This window comes from Megalops cyprinoides, chromosome 19, assembly GCF_013368585.1.
Source record: "Megalops cyprinoides isolate fMegCyp1 chromosome 19, fMegCyp1.pri, whole genome shotgun sequence".
In the NCBI taxonomy this organism is placed as follows: domain Eukaryota; kingdom Metazoa; phylum Chordata; class Actinopteri; order Elopiformes; family Megalopidae; genus Megalops; species Megalops cyprinoides.
Window position 1 is genome coordinate 15,106,426 of NC_050601.1, and position 17,151 is coordinate 15,123,576.

The 17,151-nt window shown below is 43.6% G+C and overlaps 3 protein-coding genes across 4 annotated transcripts; 2 read left to right on the forward strand and 1 right to left on the reverse strand.

The window, feature by feature from the left end:
* Positions 1-1,980: 1,980 nt before the first annotated feature.
* Positions 1,981-4,993, reverse strand: LOC118794631 (fish-egg lectin-like). Its single transcript, XM_036552885.1, has 4 exons — positions 4,933-4,993; positions 3,993-4,235; positions 2,388-2,715; positions 1,981-2,137 (listed from the first exon to the last, which is right to left on the reverse strand). The coding sequence occupies exons 1-4, from the start codon at positions 4,991-4,993 to the stop codon at positions 1,981-1,983; spliced, it is 789 nt and encodes a 262-aa protein (XP_036408778.1).
* A 1,237-nt stretch (positions 4,994-6,230) lies between these two features.
* Positions 6,231-7,609, forward strand: LOC118793937 (complement C1q-like protein 2). The gene is made up of 3 exons (XM_036552029.1): positions 6,231-6,421; positions 6,810-6,944; positions 7,289-7,609. The coding sequence occupies exons 1-3, from the start codon at positions 6,244-6,246 to the stop codon at positions 7,573-7,575; spliced, it is 600 nt and encodes a 199-aa protein (XP_036407922.1). The 5' UTR covers positions 6,231-6,243; the 3' UTR covers positions 7,576-7,609.
* Positions 7,610-8,326: 717 nt separating this feature from the next.
* On the forward strand, positions 8,327-13,625 carry LOC118794399 (prohibitin-like). Of its 2 annotated transcripts, none has more exons than XM_036552646.1 (7): positions 8,327-8,396; positions 9,329-9,434; positions 9,724-9,885; positions 10,628-10,770; positions 10,993-11,109; positions 11,292-11,387; positions 12,167-13,625. In XM_036552646.1, exons 2-7 carry the CDS (start codon positions 9,350-9,352, stop codon positions 12,377-12,379), a joined length of 816 nt encoding a protein of 271 aa, XP_036408539.1. In that variant the 5' UTR covers positions 8,327-8,396; positions 9,329-9,349; the 3' UTR covers positions 12,380-13,625. The 2 variants fall into 2 exon arrangements, with proteins under 2 accessions (XP_036408539.1, XP_036408540.1); XM_036552647.1 differs by having other exon boundaries at positions 8,332-8,404.
* Positions 13,626-17,151: the final 3,526 nt, after the last annotated feature.

Consider the following 17,151-nt stretch of genomic DNA (forward strand, 5'->3'; position numbering starts at 1 on the left):
TTTATTTCATACGTGTAATGTTTTTACCATTAAGTCATAGGTTTAATGGCAGACAGTCCGTAACTACTGTACCGTTTCCACGATGGATTATTTAATCAGTTCGCATCACGCACAACTAACGTGCTACTTCGTGATTGATTTGCTTGTTTTGACCCCTTCTCCTTGTATGAGTTATTTGCCCTGCAGATTCGAACGGGCATCTTAAGGGTTTTCCATTCTAAATCTAACAGTAAGTTATGCGTGTGCGCAACCAGAAAAAAATAAACGTTTGAGGAAGTGCAGAAACCTGCAAATCATCTAAAATAGTGACACAACACACTGGAGCTGGTATAGTTAGCATTGCGAAGTAACGTTAGCCTGCCTTCATACTGATCTGATAAAGTACGCATCGTTATGTCCTGATGTACAGTTTACGTTTTACCTTTTGTTCAATTGTCCAGCCGAAGACAACGCACTTATGCCGATATCTCCCAGAAACAGAAAGTGAAACATGTTAATGTTTGAGGTTGCTCAGACAGCCTCTCGGTGCACATGAACACAAATGAATATTTCTAACACCGATCCTGGATCAGTTCAATGTGTTCGCACAAAACGATTGCAGTTAAGGTAATTTTTGAAACGAGGAGCTGGACGCCTGCTAGTTTGATTATTATGAGCAAGGTCCTGACAATCTTTTTGACAATCTTTTATGAATCTTTCTCTTAAATGTTTATAACAATTTATCCATTAACATCTGTAGGTGAGGATTTTCATTGAAAACGTTTGGTTTACTGCACAATTATCAGTTTTAGTGTCAAATGTCCTGTTATGAATCAGACTTATTCACCAGGCTTCCTTTGCGGTACATCTCTGTATGTGTGTGTGTGTGTGTGTGTGTGTTCGTGCAAGCTCGTGTTGCACTTCAGGTTAAACAAATTGTCACATCTGGGGAATTTTAGATTTGAGCAATGCAAATCAGAGTGTTTGCCTGATTCCTTCCAGTCACTATTGTGCTCTCGAGAGGGCCACTTCAGAGCTGCAAATGAAAGCACCCCATCCAGTTCCCATTGAAAAACAGTAAGCGTTCATTTGTCTGTGTGTCTTTGGGGCTGGGTGTGTTGAGACCCCACAAGGTATGGTGAGAAAGGGTCTGAAATTAATACATATGTAGAGATAGGATAGATAATAATTACATGAACACAAAATTCTGTTCTCGATCATTTAATATTGTTGAAAATATTGCAAATTTAAAAATCTCCTCAATCAGAAGACTCATTGATACTCTAATAGTCTGTTTTAATATGTGTTGTCTTCAAGATAATTGGTTGATTTGTAGTTATATATAACTAAGTACAGTAGAGTATAACTACAGTATAACTAACTACAGTACAGTCAAGAGCGCCTTCACCATTTCTGAAAGAGCAGAGCAATTCTTGAAGATGTGGTATTCAGCATTAAGATGTGCTATACGTCATTAGATGTAAAAGTGGACACTGTTAAATTACCTCAATGCACCTTTTGATGGGATGAATATTAGTGTTTATGGTGATGATGGACATTTACTATATATAATGTGTTTCTGTGTGTTCGTTTTAACTATTGTAATCAACTGTAAGGAGCAAAATTTCTCGCTTTTTACAGTTTCTGTACCTCGGGTGAAGTTCTGATGGGCGCACATTACGTGGCAGAGAACAGCAGCCTTTAAACCACCTATTTTGTATAATTATAATTCATGTCTGTGTATTTTGCTAAGCAAATCCCTCTATGTTATGTAACAAAGCCCCCAACATGAGGCTGACAGTAAGAACCTATCTGATTCCTGTGGGCTATACAGCCGTTCAAGTACTGTCTTAATTTCTGAAGTTCAAGGTGTAGAAGATGACTTAAGAAAAGGAGATAGTGGGAGTGGGCAATATGCAGGAAGAGGCAGAGAAAGTGAGAGAGAAAGAAAAAGGAATGTGTGTGTGTGTGAGAGAGAGAGAGAGAGAGAGAGAGAGAGAACTATTTCTTGCTTGGCACTCTGAAGCAGCGGCGAACTTGGCCCAGGTAGTTGACGAGCCAGAGAGTGCATCGATCATAGGAGAGGCTGTGGATGGCCTCCACACCACGCAGACGCACCCATCCTGTCCCACGTGGGTTACTGGTACTGATGCCAACTCTGAAAATCCAGCCAAAAAAGGGATATAGGTTAGTATTCGCATTATATTTGCCATCTTTGCCTTGCTCATGTTAACAACTATATTTGAACCTTTTGGGACTGACCTCTTCTTTTGAACAAATTACTTTCTTTTTCTCATTAAAAGTTACAAGCAATGACTACAGTCCCTCCACAGGTATTGTGTGTGTGCGTGTGTGTGTGTTTCTGTGTTTTTTCGTGTGTGCCGTGTCCAGCTTTGTGCTTGTCGCACCTCTCGTAAGGCACTCCGATGGAGCTCAGCCCAAACACGGAGCCGTCGGAGCCCACCTCCACCTTGGCCATGCAGGGCTTTGTGTCCACCAATCCCACAGTGCCTGCGCAGTCTCCTGCCCGCACGCCCGTCCTCACATACACCTCTCCAGCCTCGCCCACGCCCCAGCAGGCCTGGGGTCCACAGGACTGGTATTGTAACTTGCCAGGCAGCAGGGTCCAGTTGAAACTCTGTGTGCCAGCTGTAGTGTCTGCACAGTAGGCAAGGTGACAGTGCTTTACCCCCGTCAGGAAACCTATGCCCCCTGCATCCACCTGCTCCAGCTCCCCTGAGGTTGGCAGAGAGTGAGCAAGAAGGAAAGAGAGAGAGAGAGAGAGAGAGAGAGAGAGACCAAGGTATCACTTTTTACCACTCTTTATCACTCCACTGCTATGCCAGTGACACCCAACTCTACTTCTGATTCCATGCTGATGACCCCACGGTCTCAACACAAATCTCCGCCTGCGCCTCAGACATCTCAGTTTGGATGAAGGAATGCCACCTTCAACTCATTCTGTCTAAGACGGAGCACCTTGTGATCTCAGCCAGCCCGTCCATTCAACACGACATCACCGTACAGCTTGGCTCGACAACAGTAACTCCATCTTGGTCTGCAAGGAATCTGGAGGTAGTGTCTGATGACCAGCTAAACTTTCACATTGTGATGACTGCCCGATCATGCAGATTTGTGCTGTAAAACAATCAGGAAAATCAGGCCCTATCTATCTGAGCATGCTGCACAGCTCCTTCTCCAGGCTCTTTTCATCTCAAGACTGGACTACTGCAATTCTCTCTTGGCTGGCCTTCCTGCATGCACCATTAAGCCTCTGCAGTCGATACAAAACGTGGCTGCTCATCTGCCTTTTAACCAGGCAAAAAAGGCCCATGTTACACCTCTCTTTATCTTGCTCCACTGGCTCCCTGTAGCTGCCCACATCAAGTACACAGCCTTGTTGCTTGTGTTTAGAGCAACCAACAAAGCTGCACCTACTTACCTGAATAAGCCTATATTCCCTCCCTACCATTACGCTCTGGTGGTCCCGTCACATCGCGGCACAAAATCACAATCCAGAACTCCCTCTGCCATTGTCCCCCGATGGTGGTATGACCTTCCACACTTCATCCGTTCTACCAAATCCCTCAATATTTTAAAGAAACATCTGAAGACACAGCTCTTCCACACTTATCTGACCAACTGAATCACTACCACCTAAAACAATTTCTTATGTCTTAAACTCTGTTTTCCTTTAAAAAAATAGCTTCAAATGTAATGGTTTAATGCACTTGTGTCTCTACCAGCTAGCTAGTGTTGTACTCTGCCTAACTTGTAAGTCGCTTTGGATAAAAGCGTCTGCCAAATGAAAAAATGTAAATGTAAACTGCAGCTGTCTGACAAGAAGACAAATCAGGCAGCCTAACTGCGGCATATTTGTATAGTCAGTAATGTCTCTGAACTGACAGGTTCATTACTATACCATTACTATACCTTAAATCCACCTCCCTCAATCCTTTTTATGCTCTAATCCCTCATAACCACAAATTCTACCATTGTAGAATAAAGCATACCTGGAATCTGAGTCCAGGTGTCCTCATCCAGTTTGTAGAAGTTGTTTTGTTGATCAGTCCCCCAAACACCCGAAGGACCTACGCTGACATGTTTCATCAGACCATCCAGTGGCACCCAGCACATCCCCACCAGCCTCTTGGCCTGATTGTCAAAGCCCACCCCATATACCCCGCCATGACCTGCATCCAGCTGCCTCAGTCGCCCTGGAAACAGCTGACACCGTAGCACAGACCTGGGCCCTCCTGAGAGAGGAAAAAAAGAGAGGAAGGATTGAAAAGAGAGGGAGAATGAGACAACAAGGAATGCAAAAAAACCCCAGTAACGCATCACCTGCCAACAGAAAAGATATTTTCTTAGGATATCTTTTACATTCTTTTTTTTTTTTGTATTTTTCCATTGTCGATTTTCTTCCTCTCGCTCCCAGTGGTTATATCTAGGGGAGTGAGGTAGAATTCATCTCTGAGAGTAGATGACAATTTAATGAATTTTCCACAGCAACAGGCACATAGTATTTTCCCTGCTCCCAGAAAGTCACAATCCTCTTCCAAAAATCACAAGAGAGATGTTTTGGCCAGAAATTTGACCAGTTATCCAATATGGCTAGAGAGTTCTACTTTTTGACAATCACAGCATAACCACTGCTTATTCCTGATTTACTTTCATAATTTTGCACCCTCACTGGCGCTGCCAGAGTTTCACAGCAGCAGTTTGAATGCAGCATTGAAGCACAGAAGAACAAGTATTTCGGTTACTGCACTTTGCATGCATGCTGAGGCATTAATCTTATTTCACTCAGTTATAGTCCACCCCCATCCCAGTCTCCAGCCTGCCATAAGTAAACTTCAATCACCCAAGACCAATCACCCTAACCCAGCTGTCTCCACACTGCACCCTTGCTGATGTCCACAGACACCAATCTCCCACAGTCCCACAGCTCACCTTTCTGCTGACCCAGGCTGCACCCCACCACAAGCAACAAAGCCACCCACAGCTCCCTCATGTCTGCAGACTCAATACATGTGTGCTTGTGGAAAAGGCACAGACCTAGGTAGCATTCCAGGGCCACACCCTCCTCCCATCATTATGGAAAACATGCCCCTCCTCAGCTCAGCACTAATATCAGGGTCCTTCTCACATCAACCATGTTGGTGATGCTGACCAGAAGTTAAGTCACACTTCTTCCCTTTTCTTCAACACGATTGGCACAGAATGGTTGGATAAATGTAAATATTATAAGGTGTAGTTGATGTAATTGTAATTGTTTCATCTATCTTTGCATTAGTGATGACAGAGGAAAGTGAAACAGTGCTGTCGATGACTGACTTGCACGAACCAATGAAATTACCTTACTTTCCATAGCAAAGCATTATGGTTCATTTGAATCAGTGAGTCATTGATAGCATATGAAAGCTCCATCCATTTGCGGGTTTGAAACCTAGATATGAGCAGTTTTGCCTATTTGTACCTAATTCACAGGTAATTGTCTGTGGTAAAGATACACCTGTAGAATTATTAAATTGAATGTTTCATAAAAATGGAAGAAATTAATGTACATGATGACAGTGGAAATGTTGAATGGGGAGAGTCTTCTACATCTGCAAATAATGCTCCTCTGGGTTTAAAAGGCTGCTGACACTACAGGAGAGCTATATTTACATTAATCTAGTCAATAGAGCAGATGTTCTAGACAGTGGCAGCTGGTGAGCTGGAAACAGGGGAGGCTGAAACATTACCTTTAAATCTATCATTACTTGCAACCTGTTCCCCTTTATCTTCCTTGATTAACGATAAAACAAATAATTCACAAAATAATTGACACCAATCGGGTAAATGGAGTAAATGATTATGATCGCGAAACAGCGCAGATTGTCTGTAGTTTGTGTGCTTGCAAAAGCTACAATGGTTCTAGAGGTGGGAAGGCCTCAGGTTGAGGAAGCAGAAATGGGAGGAGAGAGAAGAAGAGGGACTGTTGCACAACTTCCAAATATGTATTCAGGGATTAGAGTTCTTGAGCAAGAGCATGAATTCAAGAAGAACAAGTAAATACTTCTCCCCTTTACTATGTAAAATATAATCCAAGACAAACAGAAGATCATTACAATAAATGTTTGCACATCTTGCCAACTAACCTGGGAAGACTTCCGCCTTCCTTTAAAGAGCATTAATGAACAATAGCCCCAGTGTATAGGTGTTTATAAAAAGGGGAATAAAGACAGTACATTGCTTAGTATTGCAGAGAGACTGAAAGAAATGACTGCACACCAGATTTTACTTCTTTGCCTATTCGTGGGAACAGCACTTGGGCAGACAGATGAACAGGCTAAGAAAATGGCACTGGCAATGCAAGACAGCTGTTCTCAGAATACACTGTCTTCACAGCTCTGCAGGCTGGAAGCTCGTGTGGAACAACTGGAAAGAGAACTGAAAGGTCAGGTTTTTACTTCTTCATTTGGTTTCTCTGCCTTGTTTTCTATATGACCGATAGTCTTAGATCTGCTTTAACCACTGCTTTGCACTATCTACAATTGCAAATTTAATACGGAACAGTATGTTAGAAGACAGGAGACAGGCTTAGGTGTGAAAGTGTTTAAAGGGAAAAATGTAATGAGCGTACGGCTTTTGCTAGGTTTTGTCACCATCTTTCAGGACCGCTTGAGTATGTTGTATTGTTTGTCTTCTTCTGTTCTCTTTAAAAGACATGATGGGACTTGCAAAGTAACATCACCTTCGCTGGCTACCTGAGCATTTCTCTGTTCCTAAGAGAATCATCCTGCCATTCAATGTTAATGACAATCAAAAAATTTCCATTTTCTCAGATTTTCCACAAGTTGCATTCTCTGCAGCCCTCCGAGAATCTGGTAGTGGGAATATCGGACCCTTCGCGATTGACACTGTGCTGCAGTATAAGAAGATATTTTCCAATATTGGCAACTGTTACAACCCCTCCACAGGTATTGTGTGTGTGTTTCCATTCCTCTGTGTGTGTGTGTGTGTGTGTGTGTGTGTGTGTGTGTGTGTGTGTGTGGGTGGGTGTATGTGTGCACTACTTTGAGAGGTGGATTTTTTAACCCAAGCAAAAGTCTTGATTTTTTGGCTGACCAGAACATACTCCCTCATGACTCATCATACTTCTGTTAACTTCAAAAACGCTCAGTACCATACCTTCTGTTAACCTCTGTACCTATCTGACTCTCTCTCTTATTTCCTTTCCACTGTTACTCCTTTCCCACCTTCAATCTATCTCGTTCCCCCTCTCTTTCTTCCCGGTCACCCTCACTCCTCTCCCCTCGTGCAGGCATTTTCACTGCCAGGGTGAGGGGAGCGTACTACTTCCGTTTCTCTGCTTTCAACAACATTGACGGAACCCCTAGCACCAACGTAGTCCTGATGAAGAACGACATGAGGACCGTCTCCATTTGGGACAAATCGCCATCAGACACGAATGACAGTGCCAGCAACGCCGTGGTTCTCCAGCTTGAAGAGGGAGACAGCGTATTTGTCCGTCTCCCGGCAAACAACCGTGTCTTTGACGACATGGGATACTACAACTCTTTCAGCGGTTTCCTGCTTTTTCCCATGTAACACAGGCTTTGAATAATAATCATTATTTGAATAAACGGAGTAAAAAAAATTAAATGTTGGCTGAAGTCTTACAGCTTGATCCAGCTTTTACTCTTTTGAGTGCATATGCTTACGGTACCACACCTATTCTCATTCTCTATGTCTTAGTGTGTCTTATATGCAGTCATATAAAAATAAAGACAGGAGATTTGAGCTTTGCATAGATTTCTAATCAGAAAGAAATATAGAAAGAACGAAAGAAAAGAAAGTTGCCTCGTACTTAGAACAAAAATCATACTGGACTTTTAAGCAAAATAGATACACATACAGATGTTTAAAAAATTCAGGTGTGTTTTTTTATTTCATTCCACAGTATTTTTAAAAGCTTCATTGTGGACCTGAAAAATGTGCAGCACACAATATTGGTTAAGTCACAGTTTTTATTTATTACCATCGTTTTTTATTTTCCTAAAGCCAGTTTTATTAAATGGTAAGACCATTCACAACATGTCAGTCCCAGGCATCTTCTGTTTTCATTAAAAAAAAAAATAAAAAAAAAACAGCATCAGTGAAGAATACTCGGGTTACAGTTACTGCATTGTAAGCTTTTCTGCAACGCAAAGCCAGAATATATCCACTGCATTGACCACAATCCTGGAAGACTGTCTCTCTGCTACAACCAATAAGCAACGAAAACACTTCAACGCTAGCGCTCTTGTAGTCAGAGAATTAAACCAATCAGAGGAGCTATTCGTAACCCTGCCAATCATGCGCAGTGAGTTCCCAATTTCATGTGGCGTTGTGGAGTAGCTGGTGTGGAGGTCAAACTGACAGAACTAAAGGTACAAAGGTACAATGACAACATAACAGGGTTTAGACATTGTAAATAGGGGAACTGAGCTATGATATTACTCACCGTTACCCAGAATGTTAGATTTCTGTAAGCACTATGCATAGCAATAAGAATTAGATTGCTATCTGGCAAGAGAGCATGCTTTGAAAGTTCGAGCACTAGCTAGCTGCCCAGTTAGCCGATCAGTCGATATCCATCATGTGTTAAGACTGGTAATAATCTGTAGACAGTAAATTCATGTAATTATTGTTATAAGTTGTTATTTTCGTATGTATAGAGTTATTTAGCTATCTGGTCAGCTCTCTGGTCCTTACGCAACTATGTTACGTTACCGCAGTTGGTCTACAGTTGATGGCCAGAGTGAGCTTGCTCGCCAGTTCAGGTTCAGCTGGGGTCACAGACTGGTCAGTCGGTCCGCCGTGGCATTCGGTGATATTTTAAAAAAGGAGAACTGACGCAAGACTAGCTACATACCCAGAGATTATTCACGTGTAAAATGCTAAAATATTTGAACAAATATCCGCACGTGTGTTTTTAGCTACCTTGGAGCAACCGATTGTGCTGTCAGACATCGGGCTACTTATGTGGTTTTAGGTTGTTTGCGTATGATCTCAGAGCGGACACTGCACGGATACATTATTATTTACATTAATCGAAAGTCCTGACTGTGAAGTGATGCGTCCTTATAAAGAAGGTCACTGTATACTTGCTTACTCAACACATGGCCGGCACAGAACCGATTACCCGGTGATGTGGTATTTCACCCAGGCGGTTTGTGAGGGTTGGTTTACGCATCGGGTTTAGCGTTTTACTCAGATTAGGGTGGTTGATGTTAGTCATTTGTTTTGCATCTACTTTTCATGCGTAAATTGTTTTGCCGCAAAGGACTTGAGGGTCTTCTGTTTTTTTTTTTTTTTTTAGAAAGGCTCCTGAGACGCAAACATGGCAAAAATATTTGAGTCTATCGGGAAGCTGGGTCTGGCGGTGGCAGTGGGTGCAGGGGTCATGAACTCAGCTCTCTATAATGGTGAGTGTTGAATTAGCTGGAGAGTCAAGTGCCATTATGTTAGCTATGTGTTGTATCATATATACTGTTTGCCCAGCACCATGGGCACAGTGTTACAGTGCCAGTGTAGTTGTTTCAGGCCTGGTGTTTTGAATACTTGTTTGACTGATCACTTCCCACATGCACTTTGTTGATTCTTCATCTGGCTCATATGCAGGTTAAAAACAGATCTATAGCCATGCACAAGAAAGTTTCTAACTGACAGCTCAAAGGATGACTTGGTGGAGCTGAGATTCTGCTGTCGTTTCAGTGGATGCTGGGCATGGTGCCGTGATCTTCGACAGGTTTCGGGGGGTGCAAGACTTAGTTGTGGGAGAGGGCACCCACTTCCTCATCCCCTGGGTGCAGAAGCCCATCATCTTTGACTGCCGCTCTCGCCCCCGCAGTGTGCCCGTCATCACTGGCAGCAAAGGTAACACACCATTCCCCTTCCCCTCATATCAGAGCTGCACTGACCACCAGGCCATTGCATCATCGCGTGTTCTGAATAGCTCTCACAGTGGTGTTTAGCTTCCACTTCTCCCTCTTGGTGCGCTCTCTGCCCCCTCCCCAATATTTACTTAATTGCAATTACCATTTCAGTGTAGGAGTGCAAGTATAGCCATCACCAAAGAGGGTGCTCTCGATCAAGGAGTGTTCAAGTTATCCCTCTCGTCTCACCAGAGGCATCAAATCATGTTGCAATCCTGTTGCCTCCCCCTCAGGTGAAAAGTGAACCATGTATTACGTTCATATAAACATGGGGCTTGATAATAATTTGACAATTCAGCAGTATATTAAATGAATGTGTCAGAATTTTGAAAACATTTTTGTTGTGGCCCTGTTGTGACAATGACACTGGAAGGTTCTAGTTTTTACTCAAGGTCATATTGTCCACCCTTCTTTCTGTATACGTTCCCTTAGTAATTTATATGGCTTGTATATTACCCCTTTATACAGCTACTTAGATATTTGCCAGAGTAAATATCTAACAGTCGTGCTCATTGGTAAAATACTATGTCCCATTTCAGACCACCATCCCCCCGGTTACAAGCCATATTCCCAAACTGCTTCTTCACACTTCAGCTGAAGATGACTTTGATGCTCTTTGTAACCTCTCCATCGTTATGACAACCTCTAACCCCCCCCCCCCCCCCCCCCCCCCCCCCCCGCAGATCTGCAGAATGTGAACATCACGCTCCGAATCCTGTTCCGGCCGATAGCGGCCCAGCTGCCACGGATCTTCACCAGCATCGGGGAGGACTACGATGAGAGGGTGCTGCCCTCCATCACCACTGAGGTCCTCAAGTCCGTGGTGGTGAGTGTGTGTACATGTGTGTGTTTGGAGGAGGCGGTGGGGGTTGAAGGTTGAATGCCAGTCACTGGATCATGGGGAGAGGCAGACAGCTCTACACTCAATCTGTGGCGCAGAGGGTGGTACTGTGCTCAGGGAAGTGGCTCAAGTCCAGCATGAGCGTTGTGAGATGAGTATGCTGTTTGTGGTGTGGAACGGTGTGTGTGTATGTTGTCTCCCATGCAGGCGCGGTTTGATGCGGGGGAGCTGATCACCCAGAGGGAGCTGGTGTCCCGGCAGGTCAGCGAGGACTTGACCGAGCGAGCCTCCACCTTTGGCCTGATCCTGGATGATGTCTCACTGGTACCTCCTCACAATACCATTCCTCCGATTTCTGGGCAAAAATTTACGTAGTCAATGAAGTAGTCAGTTCGACCTATAAAATGGGTCAGCTGGGCCTCTGACGTGATGAGAATCAGTACTGCAGATGCTGCATGGTGAAGGTGGTTGCATTGCCCAGCTAAGCGCAGACTGTCTCCACACAGACTCACCTGACGTTCGGGAAGGAGTTCACAGAGGCTGTGGAGATGAAGCAGGTGGCGCAGCAGGAGGCTGAAAGGGCACGATTCGTTGTGGAAAAGGTATGTGTGTGGAGATGGGGTTGGGGTTGACCAATGGTGTGTGTGTATGTGTGTGTTTGTTGGATATATGGGACAGGGGCTCTGTGTTTTCTGTTACTCTTGTGTTTCAATGTGAAAGTGCATGATTGTAATCTGCACTTCGTTCTCCCCTGCAGCCATTGCATTACATTACATGCATTTAGCAGATGGTCTTATCCAGAGCAACTTCCAGCACAATAGAACATAAGTGTATCCATTCAAGTTAAATGAGCAACAGAGTCACACCAGGCTAACAGCACTCCCAAACAAGTGAGTGTGAGCGTAACACTATTCAAACCCTACCAGAAGTTAACTTGTGCAATCTGACTACGCAACGGAAGCCAAGTATACCACGATACATCAGTCACTAGAACACAGAATCCAAAATACATATTAGATACAATACATACAATACTACATGTCAGGTAATTATTAAATATTAGAGGTTGCAGGTGGTAGGGAGTGGGGACTGTGTAAGTCCTCTCTCTTGGAGTTTGGAGGTCTTGGGCTCCACAGGCTAATCACTACTGTGTATTTTACTTAGTGCCATTAAGCTGGAAATTAGTAATTTGTCCAAAAGTGCAGGGTGGTGTCCTAGTTATTGGTGCATAACCCTTTTCTGATTGGACCAGGCCTATGAGTGTGTCCATCACTCACGGATGTTCACTTAATTGTTGAGACACAAAGAGGGCACTGTATCTGTGCCAGGGCCTGAGCTCTCCCAGGCAGCAGCGCTGTGACTCCCTCTATCTCTCCCGCAGGCCGAGCAGCAGAAGCAGGCTGCCATAATCTCTGCGGAGGGTGACTCCCAGGCCGCCCTTCTCATCGCCAATTCCCTGGCGTCTGCGGGCGACGGGCTGGTGGAGCTGCGCAAGCTAGAGGCGGCTGAGGACATCGCCTTCCAGCTCTCCCGCTCCCGCAATGTCACCTACCTGCCCTCTGGTCAGGGCACACTGCTGCAGCTCCCCCAGTGAGCTGCCGCTGACTGCCTAATTGTGACTGCCCACCCCCCCCCCGGAACACCCCTTCAGCACGCACTCCCTCCTCTGGCTCTCCAGACTGCAGACTGATTACCAGGAGCTGATACAGAAGAACAGTGTGCATGCTTGTGCATGGGCACACGTGCGTCTGTATGTTTGTGAGCTGTTAAAGTAGAGGCTGTGTAGCGAGTGTGGGATGGGAGCTGCTTGAATCTACAAAGCAGTATCTGATATTAGTCAGAAGATCTCAAAGTGCATACTAGTGGAGTGATTCTGCTTGGATTTGTCTACTTTATATATGTAGGCAAATAATTGGCAGCCTAACTTGGGATCATGATGTTCCCTTTAAGCAGGGGGTTGATTACATTAATCTCTGGGGGTAGGAGGAGGGATTGTCAAGGTATTTGGTGAGTCCAATTAGAAATACTGAGACTTTCATCCCTGCAAAGGCACAGTCATGCCTGGAGGGAGTGCTTCTTTCTTTTTCTGTAGTGAGAGGCTCTTCCCGCAAGTGCTTCACTTAAGTTTTTGAAAAGCTGCCAAACAATATTAAATAGAATAATTATATCTTCCCATAGCTCTTGTGAATGGGTGTTCAAGTGTATCCATCCTGGCCGTGGCCAGAAGATGAAAAATAATTACCCCTTCTCAGTCAAAAAAGTGTTTCTGGTTCCTCCAAAACTGTCCCATGTTTCAGGACTGTACTTCAGCATGGCCTTGTGTCCTCTTATGTGAATTGTGTCAATTTATGACTGGAGCAGAGTCAGACCTAGCCTCACTTACCAGCCATGTGTCAGGCCTGCCTCCTTTATTCAGCCTGGCATATGTCTGGTGACCAATGTCTGCTTAACTGAAATAAGTATGAGTGGATCACGGGGAGGAGAGTTGCTTGTTGCTCACATACACCTTTACGTAATGAGAAATACCTACTGCATACTAATTGAGCAGATGAAAAAAGACTGCCAACATTGATTGCTTGGCCTGTGTGCATATATTATCGGAGAAGATGGCTAGATGTGTTGCCTGGCCTCCCGTGGTTGATAAGATAGACTTAAGGCAGAACTGACCCAGAGAATTTTAAATTAATACAATAAAAGTGGGCGTTGGGAATCACCCCTATTGTATATGGCTTCATTGGCAATGGCCTTCTTAGAAACTGAATTATCATTTGCATTGTTTGTTCTTATCTGTCTCACTGTTATGAGTGAGTAGGTAATCACTTTTTGATCATTTTTATTATTTGTTTTGCTAGTTCTAATTCTAATCAGAACACAACTGTACAATAAAAATCTAATTTATACCATATCGTAAAGCTTCTGTTGCAGTTTTGTGTGTGTGGTTTTGTACAGTCCTGGCTGAATAATGTTATACTATGTAGCCACAAGAGGGTGCCCTGCTTTTACAGTGAATTTTGCAGTACATTACATGAGTAATGTTTTGTTTTTTCTCTTGGTACACAGATAAAATAGAATCCTAGTGTCACACATTTTTGTATGATGGGTTTCAGTTAACTGAGAGGGAAATTTTAAATAGGGTTTTGGTTGCAAATGAAACTGCTTTTATCTGCAATGTCATTGAAGTTAATCTGGTAGTGGTTTCGCAGTTCATTTTTTGACTGTGTAGTGGAAAAGTGTGACAAGTGAAGGGCAGACTTTGCAGTCCCTCTGACAGTGAGCCACTGCAATCCTGTTAAAGTGTGGTTTTGATATTTCTGTTATTTACACAGAAAGATTTACATGTCTAGAAAGGACATTTTGTTGTACAGCAAAGTAGTTCTTTTAGGACTTTGGGGGTGGTTTGTATATGTGAATGCAGCTGGGCCATTGAGTCACCTGCTAACTTTTTTTTCTTTTTTTTTTTTTTACATTTTTCTCTAGTTTGTTTGGAAGCACCAAAAATACTTTTGTCTCACCACAACATCCTTTGCAGTTGTGCAGGAGTGTTGGGGCATAGCGAATGCAATCCTATGATGCATATGCACAGAAATGTTGATTTTCTCATTACAAGTCCCATAACGCACAAGGAGAGCAAACTGTGACAGGGGAATAAGTGCATGCTGAGAGCGGTGTGGCGAGGGAACCTTGGCTGGCTTAACCTACCCTATGATGATGGAGGCCAGTTGTGCTCTATCGTTGGGGATTCCCAGTCAATGTCAACGAATAACACACCTCAGCCTTGAGTCTGGGTCTGAGCTGTAGGACTCAGCTTGTGCTCAGAACAAGAACTGTGCTCAGCTGAGCCATTTCAGAGTCCTACCGGCCTCGCTCTCAAAAGAAAAGCCTTGTGTTACTTCCATTGCTGTGACAGGAACACCCAAATAAAGTGCTGTCTGTTTTAAATGCCCATCTCACCAGCCCGAACACAATGGGGAGTCATCATGCCTCCCAAATTCAATCAGGAGACTAAAACTGGCAAAACCTCAAAAATACATGTCTTCATAGTAAAAAAATAAAAAACCACTGTTTTTATGACCTACATAAATCTCTGCACATTACACAGATATGCAACATTAGACAGAAGTGCTTATTGGAGGGTTAGTCCACAGTTTGTACAGAAGTACTCAACAATGTTGAGATATGTTACTACAGACTAGATCTGATGTAAAAACTGTTGCAAAATGATCCAAATGTTTGCCTTTTGAACAATTCAGTGGCTTTTTGTGTGTTGTGTGTTCCTTGCTGATTGGAACATCTCAGAGATACCAACCAATTGATATCTCCTTTATTTCTGAGAATTAAGTTAGATATAATCCATATTGGTTATTTCTACAGATCCACCATTGTATTGTGGCATTCTTAGAGACTGGTATCAACACATTGGTTAGTCATCAACTTTTGATACCATTGATAATGCCTTGCAACAGAGCATATGCTGTCCAGAATTTGATGAGGACCTAGTGAGCAGGTCTAAGTGAGCTGTATTGGTACTGGTAGAGGGTTAGGGTTAGCTTTTTGAGAAAGTGAGCATTGGTGGAGCTGAGGTGAATTAAACTACTGAGCAATTTGACCTGAAGTTGCACCCCAACCTAACTAGTGGGTAGCAGAGAGAAACAAGAGCTGCTTGCGATGATCTGACCCAAGAGACAGATATCCGTGCACCAGCCTCGAGTCTCATACACAGGAAGTCAACTTTGTTTCCTGTTTGTTTCTTCCCCACACACACATTTGTGGGCAAATGTGTAGAAACAACAATTAAATATAAGCCATTTGTGCCGGGTCAGACCCTGGCTTTGCTGCCTACCCCAAAGTTCACACGCAGCTATACTTAGATATACATATGCATACAAATATGTTGCATTCTGAAAGAAGCATGTATGTGTCAATGCGTATGTTTATCAGGTACAGCGTGAGTTGCAGAATAATGTGGTGCACGAAGGGGGGGGGGGGGGGGGGGGCAGGTACGATCGCTCTATACCGTGATCTGACTCCACAAGAAAGCGTGCTGCTGTGTTTGTTTGTGTACCTGTGTGTGTGTGTGTGTGTGTGTGTATGTCTGGTGATTGATGTGGGTAGCATAGCTGCAGCTGTCCCGACCTGCCCCAACCTCAACCCCAGGCGAGCGCTGAGACGGCAAGCTGAGAAAAACTCACTACACAAACGCGTCGGGGCTCAGAGAGTGGTTCACGTGTGTAGAAGCAGGGCACACCGAACGGCGCGAGAAAACAGGAAGGATACGCTGCGATTGTGAGACGTGTGCGCCTCTCTCCTTTGCGAGCAGCCGTGCCTTGGGTTATATTTAGTGCGTGACACCACTCTCACACGCTTGGCCTCACATACACTTTTCTGTGTGACAATTTTTGTCGAAATCTTCTCAAACCCACACTTGCTGATGCTGGCAAGATGTTTTTGAGAATGTGCATGCATGTTACTTCAGTCAGCCTCACGGTGGTAAGGACAGCACCTGAGCTGTCCTTCATTTGGGACAGGATATCACCAATTTAGACATCAGCTCACAAAGGGACTTTGCAAGATTAGGTCTGTAGTTAGTGATAGTGCTCAGACAGTAATCATTATGAAGTGAAGATACTCTAATTTCTGAGAGTCCTTGTAGCAGCTAAAACTGTCACTTATGATGTTGATATGGCAAGACAAAGAAAACTCTGCATCTTTCCCTTGACAGTATGTGTTTAAAAATTGGGCATATGTCTTCTCAAAACCTGCTCCACACCCCTTGTTTCTAAAGTCTCTGAGCCTGGTAAATGATTTGCAAATGGAGGAAAATCTAACTAATCAGGTAATTGATTTGGTAATGACTCAGCTGTTACTGCATGGGTTTGGAGAGACCTCTCCCTCAAATAGTTTTTCCTCACCAACAGGGTCAAGGTTGGAAAAAACAAAATTAATTTCCCATTTCTGGCTTATATGTGGACATACTGCAAGAATGGTGTTTGTGCATACACAGTGTATGTAGAAATGTGCAAGTATGTACGTGTGTATGTATGCAGAGTGAGGTAGACATAACTTTCCCTGCTTATTTATGATTTAATTTCACATTTCACACAAAAAAGACTTCCTAATGCTTTACCTGCTGATCCAGGATGCTTAAAGGTGAGTTTGTAAGATACCCTATTGCACATTTTTTCATTCTTCCCTTTTCATAAACTTCTGTCTAAATACAATAAATGTGTGGATTATACATTAATTCTTATGTATATTTATACTCTTTTTTTCTGATAATATTTAATTTGGCAGCAGCTGGGCGTTTGGGGGCTATTCACCTTTTCTACTTTGAACATGGGGGGTGTAGTAGAAAGTCAGAATTCTGAA